Source organism: Patella vulgata, chromosome 3 (genome assembly GCF_932274485.2).
Source record: "Patella vulgata chromosome 3, xgPatVulg1.2, whole genome shotgun sequence".
Lineage (NCBI taxonomy): Eukaryota > Metazoa > Mollusca > Gastropoda > Patellidae > Patella > Patella vulgata.
In genome coordinates this window covers 61,614,362-61,631,402 of record NC_065881.2, presented here as the reverse complement: position 1 = coordinate 61,631,402, position 17,041 = coordinate 61,614,362, and the positions used below count along the sequence as shown (strand labels likewise).

Below are 17,041 nucleotides of genomic sequence, written 5' to 3'. Positions count from 1 at the left end.
TGTACCCTAAGGAACATCCCTATCGTTTTGGGTGCATGCCCAACCCCCAGGGGCAAAGCCACGGTTATTTTCTTTTTTATGTCTGTGTGTCGCCTACAGGCCACAATTCTTAATCAATCGTCTTGAAATTTTTTCATATGAATTGCTTATACCCTAACGATGATCCCTATTGTTTTTTTTACCCCCAGGGGCAGAGCCACGCCCATTTTCTTTTCTTTTTCTGTCTGTGTGTCACCTACAGGCCACAATTCTTAATCGTCTTGAAAAAATTTCATATGAATTGCTTATACCCTAACGATGATCCCTATTGTTTTTGGTGCATGCCCGACCGCCAGGGGCATAGCCACGCCCATCCATTATATTTATTTATTTGTTTGTCATCTACAGATCGCATTTTTTTATCGTATCACCTTGAAACCTAGCATACATATTCCTTCTGTCCTAAGGAACATCCCTATTATTTGTGGTGAATACCCAACCCCCAGGGGCAGAGCTACGCCCATTTTCTTTTTTTATGTCTGTGTGTCACTTGCAGACCGCATTTCTTAATCGATCATCTTGAAAACTTTTTTATACTTATTCCTTATAGCCTAAGGCTACTATTTATACTTATTCCTTAATCCTAAGGCCGACCTCTATTATTATTTTTGGTGCATGCTCGACCCCTTGGGACAGAGCCACGCCTAATGTTTGTGTGTCTTGTGTTTTGCCTACAGACCGCAATTCTTAACAGATCCTTTTGAAACTTTGCATACCTATTCGAAACGCCATGCTTTTAGAATAAAGACATCGATTGTTTTAAAATAAAATTGTGTTCTGTTAATGTGAACGAAGTGTTAAACTGATAGCAGTCCTACAACCCAGTTTTATTTCACAGACCCTCAATGCAAACTGGACCATATCAAACAAAACAGGAATGTGGACGTATATTGCTGCGTTAGCGATGCTCTTGTTTTCTTTTTAAATAACATCTAATAGTTATACATTCAGCTTCTGAAAATTAGATTTTTTTAATTCCCAGTAGCTTCATGGTATTGAATATAAAATAAATGTTGCTCTGTTCTAGATACCTGACTTCTCAGGAGTCAAGATTTGCATAAAAATCACGATTAATAGTGTTAAAATGTAAACTTAAAAGATGGAGATATTAAATTTCTGTTTATCATTTCTCAAAAGTGTCCCATATTGACTAAAGATATGAAGTTTTAAGATTAATGAGTGTATTTGTAAGATTTGTTTTGCATTTTGTTGGCTTCAAGTATTCAGTGGTTGATCCTGAGAAAATCAATGCAATAATGACCAAGAATTATTGGTTAATAATTTCATCCAAAACTCATTAACTGATGAAATGGATTTCATTTTGACATGAGAATAGATTTCCCTTAAACACAAGGCTATTAATCATAGCATTTATGTAAAAGAGCCTGGTTATTATTAGATAATTAATCACGTTCCCTTCATTGATGGTTTCTAATATTGATGCTATTTGATGGTCATTATTTTGATGATATGTATTGTATATTGTATTTGATAGGTGTAATACAAATGCTTGTAATTTTATATTTTAGAAATTAAGTAAACTAAATATTTTTTTTTAATTGTTGTCTACATCTTTTTAACATTTATACTTAGAGGAATAGATTGTACTAATAGAAAGAAAATGATACTTCTGGTAGTAAGAATTTGATTTCACACCTTCAGTAGATATGTTGATATATCTGATTGTTTTGATAAAATTGCAGTATAGAATATTCATCTATCCTTCATCTTGGATGATTCATTTTCCAAGACAGTCCAACAATGAGGCCAGTCATGAAATGGAGATAAAGATAAACATAATATTTGTTCAGATTGTTATAAAAAATTGAGCTATAAAATGTTAGTTAAATCAGTTTTATTAGGGTTAAATTGGCTCATAAATTATTCTACTTGGCACACTTTATATTTTCCATCTGCACCCTTGGTTTAAATACCTGCTATTTTATGGGTCATTTATAATGTGCCCCCTGGGATGGACAGATAATATTAGTTGAATAATTAACCAGAAGTCCTACAATCTGATAGCTATATTATCTACTAGTAGTATTGTCCCATATTAAAATACTACTTAATATTACAAGGATATGATCAGATGTCACAATACTAATAAATCATTATCATTTGCCCTTTTAAGTCCACATTTAATATAGACGTATATTTTCTGTGTCAATTGGTCCGTCCAACATTTTGTGTGAATGCTATACATACAACAGTTCTTGTTGAATTGTTCATTTAGTCGTAAAGAAGAACCCTCTTGAAATTAAAAAATTATCAAATGGAATTCATTCATACTTATTGAACACTTTTTTTGCGGGGGGGGGGGGGGGGGGTATATTTTGGAGTTATCTGACTCTTCCAAATTCATGAATGGTCTCAATGGTATCAATTCAAACTCGGTAGGTATAAGGAAGGGAGTAGGGACCCTACTGGAATTCAGAATATTTTTGTAACCTGTCAATAGATGCATTGTTTCCAATCCGTGTTTCTATAGACCAAGATAGCAATCTTCTTCTAAGTTAATCAGATTTAATTATGTATGTGTAACATATTTTGGATAGTCAATTGTTTAGGAAAGTTGTACATGTATTACGATTTAGTCAGGTTTACATGTATGTTGTATTATAATTATGTCGATTTAAATTTTGCGTACTTTAACTGTTTATCCAATGAGCATTTGTCAATAGGGAAACTCAACTAATTAATATTCATTAAGCTTGAGGGTGGTACACCATATTTCAACCTCGGAGGGTTCCATTGAATTGTTGTTTCCGTATAGTAGATTTGCTTCTGTGTTTCCTCACTTAGGAGATTGTTGTCTTTGTATACCTATATTAACCAAACTAGCTGGTGTTTTCGTCTGGACTGCATATTTTGAAGTTATCCACCACTTTACTTTCATCTTATGAAATCATGTAAATGTGATAGAAGGCAAAGTTAAGCTGTGTAACTGTAAGTCTGATCATTGTTGCATAAGAAAGAACCCTGTTAAATTTGAATAATAGATGTCGCATGCGTTTTGTACAGTTTTCTTACTTTTCACATTTTGACTGATTATGAACTTGGCATGTGAATAAATGTCTTAATGATTCATATAACATTTGATTACAATCTTGTCAATAAACTAGTATTATACAGAATAAAGTTTTCACTTTTGATTCACAATGCAACAACCTTTTCATTGCATATCTTTTATTACACTAGTTTTTGTTTTATTGTAATAGTGGTTTCAGCATAGCACTTAAAATTTTTAATGGCTTGTTTACTCTTAACCTATCTTCATATTCACATATTGTAATAAAGCTTCATATATTGTAATAACATTTCACATATTGTAATAACGTTTCACATATTGTAATGAAGCTTCACTTTACATATTGTATTAAGGCTTCACATATTGTAATAAAGCTTAGAAGAAGCTATGCAATGAATGAATATTGAGTCTTCTGCGACGCACCTTATGTTTTGGTTTTAATAGTGGTTTCTTTGTTTCATGTGGTAGTAGAATTAAAATTTACATCAATGATGTTGTTCTCATGATATAGGCATCCGAAAGAACTTCTGAAAACTAAAATAAGATGATTCATATTACACAATTGTTTTTGTCAAAAATATCAATATTTGATACTTCATTAACTTTCTCTTTAAAGAAAAAAATGATTGTGTTGTCATTTTTTTTTTTTTTTTGTCAATTAACTGATTTGATTAAGTAGCGTCAGTCAGTGTCTCTTGCTGGCCTTTGTTTTTTTAACCCTGATGTCTAAATAATTGATTTTCGCATTTGTTCAGTTAACCATATTTCCTCCACAAAAAAATACATATAAAGGAGACATCTCTCAAGTTAATTTATCTTAACAAAAGTTTGTTTAATATGTAGGCCATTTTTAGAACCACTTGTAAATATTTCATTAAGAGTAATATGAATAATTAGAGATTAGCACTAGAGTGCATGCTATTTTAAATGTTAGCAAATAGTTAGAGCATGTGAAGTGATCCACTCTAAAATTTTTTCCAATAGATTAGTGATATTGTGGATAACTGAGGTGCGAATTAATGTTTATAATTAACACCTGCAAATGTTTCACACTTTGCCAAAACATTATTTTCCCTGTCTCAGCAGGCTGTCTAAAGCAGTGAATATAATGGAGAACTGGATTGTTTGGGGTTTATAGTTTAGATAATGCCAGACTTGAACAAGGCAGCTGGTTAATATGCTATGATCTGATAAGTCACAGCTATACACTGTTATATTATGCAAATAATTTTTATCTAAAAATATTACACCAAAAGTCAAATGCATTACACCAAGTTTTATAAAAAAAAATCGAAAAGAAGAAAAAATCATGTTCTTATTCTAAAAATATTTTTATTTATTCAAATTATGAGAGGATATACATGTATTTGCATAATATAACTGTTTTGTATTAAAGCATTATATTTTTCAATAGCCTACTGATATACATTTTTACAATGATTTAAAAAGAAAAAAAGTTGCTTGAAAACAGTGAAGAAAAAAGAATATTTTTGTCCCCCACCTTAGGGGACTATTAAAATGGGTTCGTTCGTCCGCCTGTCTGTCTGTCCGTCACACATTTTGGGACACGATAACTCTTCTTCTAACTGATCTAGAATGTTCAAATCTGGTGTAGGTGTTTATTAGGTCTATGCCTTGATGGAGTTCAAAGATGAGCATTTTCTACTATGGGTAAGCAAGGATAAGCAGTTTTGATTGGTTGATGCTTTGGGACAGGATAACTTTAGTTCTAATTAAATGAGAGTGATGAAACTTGGTGTTAGTTTCATCACATCAATAGCTTGACTAAGTTTGACAATGAACATTTTCTGCTGAGGGTACAAGCAGAGCGATAAGCAATTTGATTAGGCGAGACTTTGGAACACAATAACTCTCATTATTAATTGAGGTAGAATGTTCAAACTTGGTGTTCATTAGGTGAATGTCTTGATGGAGTTTGATGATGAACATTGTCTGCTTACGGTAAGCAGAGATAAGCAATTTGATTGGTTGATGCTTTTGGGCACGATAACTTTGGTTATAATTAAGTGGGAGCTATGAAACTCTGAGTATAGATTCATTATATCATTACCTTGACTAAATTTGATGAGAATTTTCTGCTTAGGCTAAGGAGCGATAAGAAATTTGATTGGTCAAGACTTTGGAACATAACTCTGCTTTTAATTGAGGCAAAATAATTAAACTTGATGTTGATGTTCATTGTGAATGTCTTGACTGAGTTCAATGATTAACATTTCTCGCTAAAGCTAAGCAGTGCTAAGCAATTTCTTTGAGTTTGATTCTATTTGATGGAGAGTGATGAAACTTAGTGTATAGTTGATAATCAGTTTGATTGCTCGGTATTTTGGAAGAAGTTAAACATGCAATTAAATAATATGTGTCATCTTTTTTGGCGGGGGGACATCAGCCTCACTGTTGGCTTGTTAAGAACAGAAATTACAATATAAAAATGAGGGGCCTACGGTTATCCAGCATCGTTTCCACTTGTCAGTGGTGCCTGACGGAGGGCCTGAAAAGGACAGCTGTCTAGTCATTTGGATGGGACAAAAATTCAAGGTTCGGTGTACACATTGGCATGCACGTAAAAGATCGATATAAGAGTAGGCCCTACTGCTGCTGTCCAGGCAAAATTTCCCTCACAGCACACTGTATGGCGTATGCCCGTCTTCATTAGCCCAGCTAAAGCAGAACAGTAGGACTTTAAACCCCATTTCATTTCATTTCTTTCCAATAACGAAACGATACCCGGTATGTCATTATATTATTCTTAAAAATACTGAAAAGAACTTTCAAGGAAAAAAAGATTTGCTAGGACTGCATTAAACCCCATTTTATTTCATTTCAATATGTAAATGAATATATACATTATTCTTAAAAATACTGAAAAGAACTTTGATGGAAAAAAAGATTTGCTACAAATTTCTTTGAATGTCTGAATACTCTAAGATTTTATGTTTTTGTCGTTTCAGGGATTTCAGGTACCAAGTTTTGGTGATGAAGATTTTGATTTGCTCCAAGTTCCTCTGATTTTGCCATCAGAACAACCACAAGGCCATGGGGTTTCTACAGATCATGATATGTTCAATACACAGACACAACCTCTCTCTCATCAACAAATAACAAATATGGAGAATTCTCATCAAGTTACTATGGCATCAAATATGCAAACAAGAGAATCCAATGTGTTTACAAATATTGGAAACCCTAATAATGTAGCCCCAAAATTTCCTCCACAGAACTTCTATGACCCAGACATTAATATGACAAATGCATTCCAAGGAAATAATACCAATTATGGTAACAGTAATATATTTCAAAATATTGCTATGACAACAAGTGGAATGTTTCAAGGACAATCAAGTCAAGGTCAGATGGCGACCTCCGGCCAGCATCAACCATTATCAACTATCTGTCATAGTCAGATTACCAATCAATTAGGATTTCAAACTCATGGAATAAACCCAGGAATAAATCCTGGAATTACCCAAGGAATTAATCCTGGCATTATCCAAGGAATGAACCAAGGATCTCCAATGGGGTCTAATTCTACTTCAGTTTCTCCTAATCGTGAAAGTACAAGTGAAGACAGTGATGATAGTCTACCACTAGCTCAGGTGAGATACTATTTTGTAAATAACTGAAATTTCCTTTAAACTTGATGACATCATGACACTCATTAACAAAATGGAAATGTCTGCACTTAAGTTCAGGGTCAGCAATAAGCACTTCTACTTTCGATTTGTATTGTTTTCTCTATCTTGTCTCTCCTAAAAAGAGTTTAATGGGTACTAGGGTTTCAATTCACAATCTCAGTTGTAGCCTAATTTCTTTAAATCCTGGGGTTTTAAAAAGACTTAATAATAAAGTACAATAAAAAAAATTGGCATTCATGTGTAAACTGTCCTAATTTCTACACAGTGACTTCATTGTCACAATTTCTTTAATAAATACTTCAATAGAAGTGTCAAAAACAAATTATTCCATTATGTATGTTAGGACTGAAATACAGAAATATTTTGACTGTGAAACCTCCTCCCATAAGTCCATCAAACTGGGGAGGTATCATTGAGAAAAGTTTAAAACTTAACAGAAGTCGAAAAGCATGACCAAGTTTTCAAGACAAGTTGAGGACAGATTCAGTGAACTAGAAATTTATCTGAAAGAAGTATTACTGGGGACTAAAGCTGTTTGCCATTTAAATGTCCAAGTCATTTAAAGCTATCATTTACAGTACTACGCCATAATAAAGGAAAAAGCAATAAAAGAAAAAAATTAAATTGTTTCTCGAGAGACAAGTGAAAGGTTTTATAGGTGATTGACCTTTGTCTGGCATACAAATGTACAGTTATTCTTTTTATTCAATCAGAATTGTGTACTGATGATTTAGAAAGAAAAGAAGTAGGCCAGGCTTTTTTGTGAAGAACTATAATCAAAATTTATTATGTGCCCTTTTCAAATATCTTTATTATCCACAGAACTATCTGTATAATCCTGTATAAAATGTATGAAAATACAGTTATTTGTAAAAAGTTGTGATTTGTGATAGGGACAACTGACTTCCATTAAAACTGTTGAATTCTAAATTATTATAAACACTATGAACCAGGAACCCACCATTATGCTATTGCAACCATCTTGGAATTCTGAAAATATTTTAAAAATCAAATTCTGTCGATCAGTGCATAATTGTCCAAAGAACAAGCATGCCAAGATTCATGTTGATCGCATTGGAATTGTCGGAGCCTTAGGCTTTTTTCAAAGAGTCACCCCAAGAACAACAACAAATTTACCAATTGTACAGAACCAGTTCCTGGTTGAAAATTTTAAGATGCTGCTACATCAATGATAAATACTGAAAGATAAACAAGACTTGAATATTATTAGATTGAGATAGGCAATACAACAGTTATCCTATAAATCAGTTTAGGAAGAATAGACAGGCCACTTTGCATTTATTCAGCTAAAATATAAAATTTGAAAAAATCAATTTATAACCAGATTTAAATCTATTTCTTCTAATAATCTTGAAGTGTTTCATTGTTTTATGATACCCAGAGGGAATATGGGGATGTGAACTTACAATATACGGTAAACTTTACTGACTTTTCCACATCGTCTAGTAGCAGTGATGGTAATTCTAGTCGGCACTCTTTTGATTGGCTGCTACACTTAAATAGACCAACCATTGATTTTTACAGACCTTAAAGAAAAACCAATTTACAAAATGACATTGTCCTCCTAGAAGATGTTTTTCCTTGGAAATTAACTTGATTCATTGTAAAATCGTGTGAATCACTGTATTGTGGAAAAGAACGGCAAGATTTATTTGAGAGATTTCCTGTCAAGTTAATATCAGTTAGATAGAATAGTTTGACAGACCGTTTTATTATTAGAAAGGACATTTTCTACTTTCTAATCATAGTTAACATTAGATCCACAGTTTCTTCTTTTTTATCTTCTTTTTTTTTATTATCCTAATGGGATTTGTTCTACAAAACATAAACCACTACAATAATTTCATTCCAGACAGGATTTGGGTATTGCAAAAAGTAAATTGATAATTTACTTTAAAGTGGGGTGGAAATTGCCATGAAAATTCATGTAGCAGAGATTGTTTGTTACCCAATAAACAAGAATACCTCTTAAAATAAATTCAACACATTTAGAGTATTTGTTATTACCTATATGGTGTTCTTTTATCTGGCAAATGTAAATTTAGATAAGTTGCATGAATTTAAACCTGCAAATTGTTTTTATACGCCCACATTGAAATGTGGTCGTATATTGTCGTCGCCCCCGTCCGGCCGGCAGGCGATCCACAATTGCTTGTGGACGCTCTAGAGGCTAAAGTTAATATCCGATTGACTTTAAATTTATGTACAGTGTTTAAGGCCATGAGACAAAGAAGCCTATTGATTTTCAGCGATTTCCGATAATTACTGCCAGAGTTATGGCCCTTGATCCTTTCAAAAAATCTTGTGGACGCTCTAGAGGCCAAAGTTAATATCCGATTGACTTTAAATTTATACACAGTGTTTAAGGTCATGAGACGAAGAATCCTATTGATTTTCAGTGATTTCCGATAATTACTGCCAGAGTTAGGGCCCTTGATCACTTCAAAAAATCTTGTGGACGCTCTAGAGTCTAAAGTTAATATCCGATTGACTTTAAATTTATACACACTGTTTAAGGTCATGAGACGAAGAAGTCAATTTTCGATAATTACTGCCAGAGTTATGGCCCTTGATCACTTCAAAAAACCTTGTGGATGCTCTAGAGGCGAAAGTTAATATCTGATTGACTTTAAATTTATAAACAGTGTTTGAGGTCACGAGGCGAAGAATCCTATTGATCTTCAAAGATTTCTGATAATTACTGCCAAAGTTATGGCCCTTGATCACTTTGAAAAATCTTGTTGACGCTCTAGAGGCCAAAGTTAATATCCGATTGATTTCAGATTGATACACAGAGTTTAAGATATTGAGACGAACAAGTATATTGATTTTCAATGAATTTTTATGACTTGGAGCAGCTAAATTCATGATACAGTATTAAAAGTTTTGTATACAAAATGTTAGCATGGGGCAGAACTTTATAAAAACCAAACAAATTCTAATGGTTTTCTGAGTTGTTGCTCTTAATCAGATTTTAGTGTATTATAAATGTTTCATTACCGAAAAAAGTAAAAATATGCGACAACTCTTGTTGACTGCCCGGACGATTTAGCTGCTGTGGGCGTATGTTTCGTTGCCTGGCAACCTATCTTACTAAATAATTGCTGCCACGTAAAAGGTATTAATTTGTTATACTATTGTGTGAGGCTGCTGAGGCACCAAAGTTACAGCTTGCTTTGTTAAACCTGTCCATTCATGACAATCTTGTTCGGTTTTTAAAGACCATCAATTTCAAGTCGCTAAATAAACCTCTTCGATTTAGGTCAAAATAAAGATTTAAATTGGGTTGATCTGAGGTGTTACTTTATTTGTTATGGGACAAGCTATATATGATTAAAGTTTTGTTGACAGATTAAGTGCATGTTAGCTTGTTTTCTTGTCAACACTGAATTTATCTGTAGACGTAATATTTTCAACCGAGAGAAAGTCGTCCCACGAAATAAATCATCATCCAAAATGTTGTGTAATTGACAACTTTATTTTTGAAATAGTGCAATATTTATTTATGGATTTGTATTACTTAACTACAATTAAGAATGCCTTCTTAAATTTTATATATTAATTTTGTTAAACTTTGGTATGTATTTTCTATTTTAGTTGGTATCCTTGAAGAGACAAGCAGCCCTTGAAGCAAGTTCTTCATTAGTTAATACTAGTACTCCTAGACAAGTTCTTACAGCTTCTCCACCAGCAGAACCAGAAGTCATCACAGCTCCACCTGCTACCAAAAAGATGAAAACACCTAAACGAAAGAAGAAAAAAGATCCCAATGAACCACAAAAGTAAGCAAAAAATCTAAACTAGCTGATATTTTTGTACTCTATACTAGTTATAGGTGTTCATTGTTGCACATGAGGCACAGTTTTCTTGTAGCCCCCGATCGTCTTTGTCGATATGACAACCATCAAAAAAGTAATTAATTGAAAAAATTCAACTGGATAATCCCATAACTTTTCAATTCCTGTAACAATATGACCGCTGCAACTTAAAGGTGCATTATGGGAGATTAGATAAAGAGTTGATGGTTCTCGCTATAATAGTTAGAAAATAGATAACGTAATTGCTTGACTCTGAACCAAGATATTAGCAATATTATTTTTTTGCCTAGTCTTGATCATCCTTATTAAAGTTGGTATGACATAAAACAAAGTCTTGATTATCAATTTTGATGTTAAATCATCCATCACAAAATGTATTCAAATCCAGTAAATATTGCAGGCTAGCAATGACATTGAGAGTTGAGTATGGTCTGGATAAGTTAATTAATGTCTAATTAATAATTTAGATAACATTATTTCAGGCCTAAAGAAAGATCTGCAATACATAGATTTAGCCCTTGCTTTATTATATGTTTAATGGAAACTTATTTACTATTCCAGTAAAATTTGCAGTGTAACGAAATTATGGTGTAATACCAATACATCCAACAAAATATCATTTTAATTAATAATACATATTTTGGTAGATATGGATAGCCAAAAGCTAAAATTGCTGCTTTCTTTCTGCTTTCTCAAGAGGTGATGATGAAAGTGCATCTTCAATAACATAGATAGCAAACAATTTTAGGATCATAATTTTATTTCATGTATTTTTCTGATGCATGTTTTATAATCAGTTTTTTAAAAAGTTATACAAGTTTTCGTAAAATTGACCGGAGTCTTTACTTTTTCTGGAACACCTGATACCTGAACCACTTCTGATTTATTTTATTTTTTTTGTAAATATAAATTGTTTTAGTATTCTATACTTCTTAATGAAAACTACATTTATTTTTTTTTTTAGACCAGTTTCTGCTTATGCCTTATTTTTCCGAGATACACAAGCAGCTATTAAAGGACAAAATCCCAGTGCTAGTTTTGGAGAAGTTTCTAAAATCGTAGCCTCTATGTGGGATGGGTTAGATCCAGAACACAAAAATGTAAGTATATCTTATCATTAGAGATATTATAAGTAGCTTCCATACAAATTTTATGAGTAACTTTAATTTAATTAATGCATAATAGTTATTCATCAGTATACATTTTTCGTTAAAACAGGTTTACAAGAAGAAAACGGAAATGGCAAAGAAAGAATATCTAAAACAGTTGGCAGCTTATAGAGCTAGTCAGGTATCACTGGTAAGTTTGTAAAACTACTTTATACACAAGATGACAATCAAGTTCAAATCTGGATGTTATAATCCATGATGATGACCTAAATGTGTTCCGAACATAACACTTATTGACCCTGTGTAAAAAGAAATAGCAGAATTCACTCTTCTTAGTTCTTCAAGAAACTTACTTAAGTGGAATGATTTTTCTGGGCTGAGGCTTCATATTGGGGATTAGATAAAGAGCAGCCAGTTCTCACTATAATAATTAAAAACTAGATAATGTAATGGGAATTTGCTGAAAATTTCAGTCAAAATGATCTAAACTGAACCGAGAATTTAGCGATTGAACTTTAGGCCTAGCCTCGATCATCATTACTAAAGTTGGTACGATAAAAAACATAGTCCCGATTATCCATTTTTTGATTTAATCATCAATGAGCGTTGAGCAGCAGATCTGATTCTAATCCAGTAAATATCGTAGACTAGCAATGACATCGAGAGTTGATTATGGTCTGGAAAAGTATTTTTAATATAGTTTGGTTGATATGTAGGATCTTGAGTCAAAGGTTCAGGTAGCAACTTGATATGGATGCAGCAATTCCTTAATTCATGTTAAAGTCTGTGTTGCTTGCTGACATAACATCACAACACTGTCATTAGTCTTCTATGAGTTCTTGTGACATTTTGCAGGGCTACCAGAAGGACTTATCCATTTTGTCTGCATTGTGAATGCAAACATTGAACCCAACATATTCACATTGGGTAATAATCAGTGTGAACTTCAACTGGAATCATTTCATTTCATACTGATGATGATTTATGAACATGCATGTATATTGTTTATTAAGGCCGCTGTTGAAGAGGCTAACACTATGAATGACAAATCTCCGTCACCCCCCTACCAGTCACCACGGCAGATGCCACAGAGTAATCAAAGGATGGGAGATAACTCTCAAATGATGGCTCATTCCATGGAGCAGATGTCACCACCCCAGGTGATCAACTACAGTCCTCCACACCAACAGCAGTCAATACAACATATACAGAATACACAATATACCAATAATAATAATAATGGTTTATCATATCAACCTCAGCCCATACAACAGGTTTGTGTACTGCAATATATTATGTTTTTTTTTTTTACCAAGCCCTATTCAGAAGAACTGTTTCTTTGCTTGATAAACATGAGAGAACCCTGGTCGAAACGTCGACAGAAATAAACTACCAAGGAACTTTAATTCCATATTATTGAGTGTTATTTTAGTTTCCAATTATTTATTTATCGAGGGCATTTCCCCCCCCCCCCCCCCCATTTTCTTACTGTTTGAAATAATATATGTTCAGCAAATTTTGCTTTTATTTCAATTGTCCTGCTCATAAAGAATTTGTTTCGTTTTGGTAAATGGAAAAGACAACACAGGTACAAGAAGTTTACTTAAGTTAGATGAGAATTCCATAGCAGTATATTCTGCGATATCACTCTAGGTGGTAAAGCCCCAGAACAAGAAGTACATAGCAATATGAAATGTGAAAATATTTGGCTTATTGAACAACTTTTGGTGTGATTTTAAATGTCTACGGTATATTAATATGAGTTTATTAATTATGTTTTACATATTTTTATTTCAGAATAATTATGGTGGAAGAATATTAAGCCCTGGTATGTGTATACGCAATGGTTGTGCTAATAATGCTATCAATAATCCTGGTTGGGATGAGGAATATTGTAGTAGTGAATGTGTGGTCAGTCATTGTCGGTATGTTATACCTTTTTCTTCTAATGTTAATTATTCTTATATCTCTGATAGTTTTCGATATGTTTATTTTAAATATCTAAATTTTCAATTTCAGAGATGTGTTTACAGCCTGGGTTGCATCTAGACAAGCCTCAAGTTCATTCCCTGTGAAATAAGATATATCTACAAAAATTAGATCTATAGAACTTATTTATATATTGTATTGTTTAAAATCAAAATATGTTGGTATTCAAGATGTAAAGTTTTATTTCTTAATATACTTATATAAAGATTGGAATACATGAATGAAATGACACTCCTAAACGAATCTGGCCATAATCAAGTTTTATTAGTAACAGATTTATTTAATGCTAATTTTTCTCAATGCAAGATTTTTTAGAAAAATGTATCTTATGAATGACAGTAATGGTCTGTATCATTTTGCCTGGAATGGTTGAAAATTCTTAAGTAAATTTGACCAATTTAGCTGGATTTTATGGACACAGATGAACAATTTTATTTAAATGATAGATGATGTGTTGACTTAGGTTAAGACTATGAGTGGCATTTGCAACTTGTGCCTTGTTTGTTCAATAAAGGCAAGTTGAATATCTATATTGTATATTAATCTTCTTGTACCATAGTATTAAAATATATAGTGGGGATTATTCACTGATATATAGCATTATTTTAATGTCAGTGTTAAATTGTGTACAGTATATTAATTATAATGCCTTGACTTAACATTAGTACCTTTGCAAGAATCTTACCCTTTTCTATATGCTGGTAATTTTCATTTTAAAACTTTGAATTCTCTCTTCTTACGCTATTTATTAAAGAGAGAGAGAGAGAAATGGGGTTTAAGTCCACTCGACACAATCTTATTTCAATAATTCGCTTATTTATTAAAACTAACATGTTCCAAAATGTTAAAGATACTTTTCCACAAAAGTATTTATTGGGTGGTTATTACAATAAAAGTATGGCAATTTTGGTATATATGGAAAGTCAAAAAATCTTACTAGAAAAATACTGAATAATTTAATTAGGCTTCGATATTTATAATAAATGGACAGCGATTAAAGACAACATCATCTTGTATATGCAACGAAATCTCCTCCTTCTTCGTACCAGTTGCTAGGTACCATGTCAGCCAAGTCATGTGACACAAACATGACCTCTTTTGATATATATTTTTATAGCAGGGGTTTTCCCTTGTGAATACAATGTTTTGAGAAGGATGTGAAGCAAAATTTTGATAGATTTATTAGTTTGAATATGTTTTTAGTCCAAATATATCATCAAATCACCCATTTTGTATGCGGGAATGTATCTTTAAGTGTCAAAATTAATGTGAGCATAAAAGATAAGCTAAGTATACCTAACAGATACCTTATAGGTATTTTTAAAAAGTCATTCATTCTTTTTTTGCATGTATTTGATTTTGTTGGTGAAATTCTAGCTTTGGTATAAATTTATAATCTAAGAATTTTGATAATTATATATTATTTACATTGAAATTAATAACTGGAAGTCTAAGTTGTATTAACTATTGTGTAACTGGGGATTTTTGTGAGTTTTTTTTAAAATGAATTGTTTTTGTTAATTATTAATGTACATATATAAAAAAACAGATAAAAATGTCACTTTATTTGTATTTATGTGAATCTTGAAATAAATAATATTGAATAACCTATATTTTACATCCAACTCTTATTGATTAAGATCTTATTTTTTTTTTGATAAAATGTCATTTATGCATTTTATGTCTCTTAATGTTTCTTTATAGGAGCTAATGCCTTTGATGTAGGTCAGAATAAAAGTATTGAATTGGGTAATGTGTTATTTCGATTATTGATGTATAAAGCTCTATAATGTTGAAAAAAATTTGAAAGATTAAGTAAAAGTCAGCTTTTTTGCTGACTTTGTTGCCAGTGGAATTCAAAATTTTCAACACATAGTCATCCCACAAAACAATTTAACTTACAAAATAGAGTGAAATGAACAATTTATTTTTGACCCAAATTAAAGAGGTATATTTATTTTAAGTAAATCATGGTTGATTATATAAAAAATCTAAATCATTTAGTTGAGGCATGTCATTTTGCTGTGGATCAGAAGATCTGTTGTTTTAGTATTATATTGAGAAAAATAATTTAAATATTTTAACAGATTATAATTATAAATACACAAAGAAAAAGTTAGGCACCCATAGGATATTTTATTATGACCACTGTTAAAACGTATGTGGTTTGCAAGAAGATACCTATGACAATTAGAAAACATAAAAAGTTGATCCTGTTTTGAGATTTTAATCTTGATTTTGAAAATCTCAAAACTTTTTATGTTTTCTAACTGTCATAGGTGTTTTCTTGCAATCCACATGCATGTTTTGCTGTGGTTATGTTATCAGGAATCCAGTAACAATGCTTGCATAACAAGTTATTGTGAAATATGCAGGGGATGCTTAATTGTTTTCTTTGTGTATTATCATGTAAAAACACCCCTACATGAATAGTCTGTCTACAAGTAGGCTCACTATCTGTTAATTATATTTCCATTTTCACATGATCTCAGTTTGTATATGAATATAAATAGCTTGTAGAGCTACTTGGCTTCTAAGATAAATATCAATTTTATGTCAATGAGATTAAACTTTATTGAATTAAAATATATTTGTCATACATGTGATTGCAAGGTTGTTTTTAATTTACCTCTCAAAATTTTGTGGTTTTATTCTTTAAAAAAACTGCAATAATTTTGTACTTCAAGACTTTTTCTACTGGAAGAATATGTTATAATTGTTTAGCTGAAGTAATATGGCAGGATGATTTACCCAATCATATCCCCTTTAGTGTCTTTTATTATATCAAACCACAAATAGTTTGCAAATTTAGGAGTAATTGGGGAAACGTGTAGGCCTACATGTATGATATTTAATAATACATATTACTGTGGACAGCTTTCTTGGGCTGCAATCTTCCTGCTGTCCAATACCTTCTGACTGCAGATCAATGAAATTCCGGAGTTAGATGTAGGAATAGGTTCAACCACGTCTTTTGACACTAACTGAGGAGGATTTGGTGCATACCTATTAATAACAGTATGATAGTCCAAATGGTGACAACCCTTGCGCAAAAAGAATTAAAATCTTAATCAAATTTTCAAATGCCCTAGACGGCTTCTTACACTAACTGATTTGTTTATGGTACAACCTTGTAGGCTAAGTCTGTACTAGAAGGCCTTGTCAGGGATGTCACTTTAATAGAAGCAGACGTTAAATAAATCTATTTCACAATATACTCCCTGCAGTGTTTCGTTGATTAGAGCTAATCCCACTAAACCCTGCTTTAATGGAAGCAAATTTCTGTTCCAAATTGTGACTGGTCAATAGTCCGATTAACAACCAATAGCTAACTGCTTAAAAATTTGATTACGCTTTAAACATAGCTCCACATTGGACCAG

General features: G+C 32.2%; 1 protein-coding gene across 6 annotated transcripts in view; it reads left to right on the top strand.

Annotated features, from left to right (window-relative positions):
• The window catches only part of LOC126816259 (TOX high mobility group box family member 4), a 61,795-nt gene extending 45,529 nt beyond the window's left edge, over positions 1-16,266 (top strand). For all 6 annotated transcript variants that reach the window (XM_050542542.2, XM_050542543.2, XM_050542540.2 and 3 more), the window contains 7 exons: positions 6,040-6,684; positions 10,342-10,526; positions 11,527-11,662; positions 11,781-11,861; positions 12,685-12,945; positions 13,469-13,596; positions 13,691-16,266. In XM_050542542.2, coding sequence (XP_050398499.2) covers positions 6,040-6,684; positions 10,342-10,526; positions 11,527-11,662; positions 11,781-11,861; positions 12,685-12,945; positions 13,469-13,596; positions 13,691-13,751 — 1,497 coding nt within the window. In that variant the 3' untranslated portion in view covers positions 13,752-16,266. The remainder of the gene's footprint in view (positions 1-6,039; positions 6,685-10,341; positions 10,527-11,526; positions 11,663-11,780; positions 11,862-12,684; positions 12,946-13,468; positions 13,597-13,690) is intronic.
• Positions 16,267-17,041: the final 775 nt, after the last annotated feature.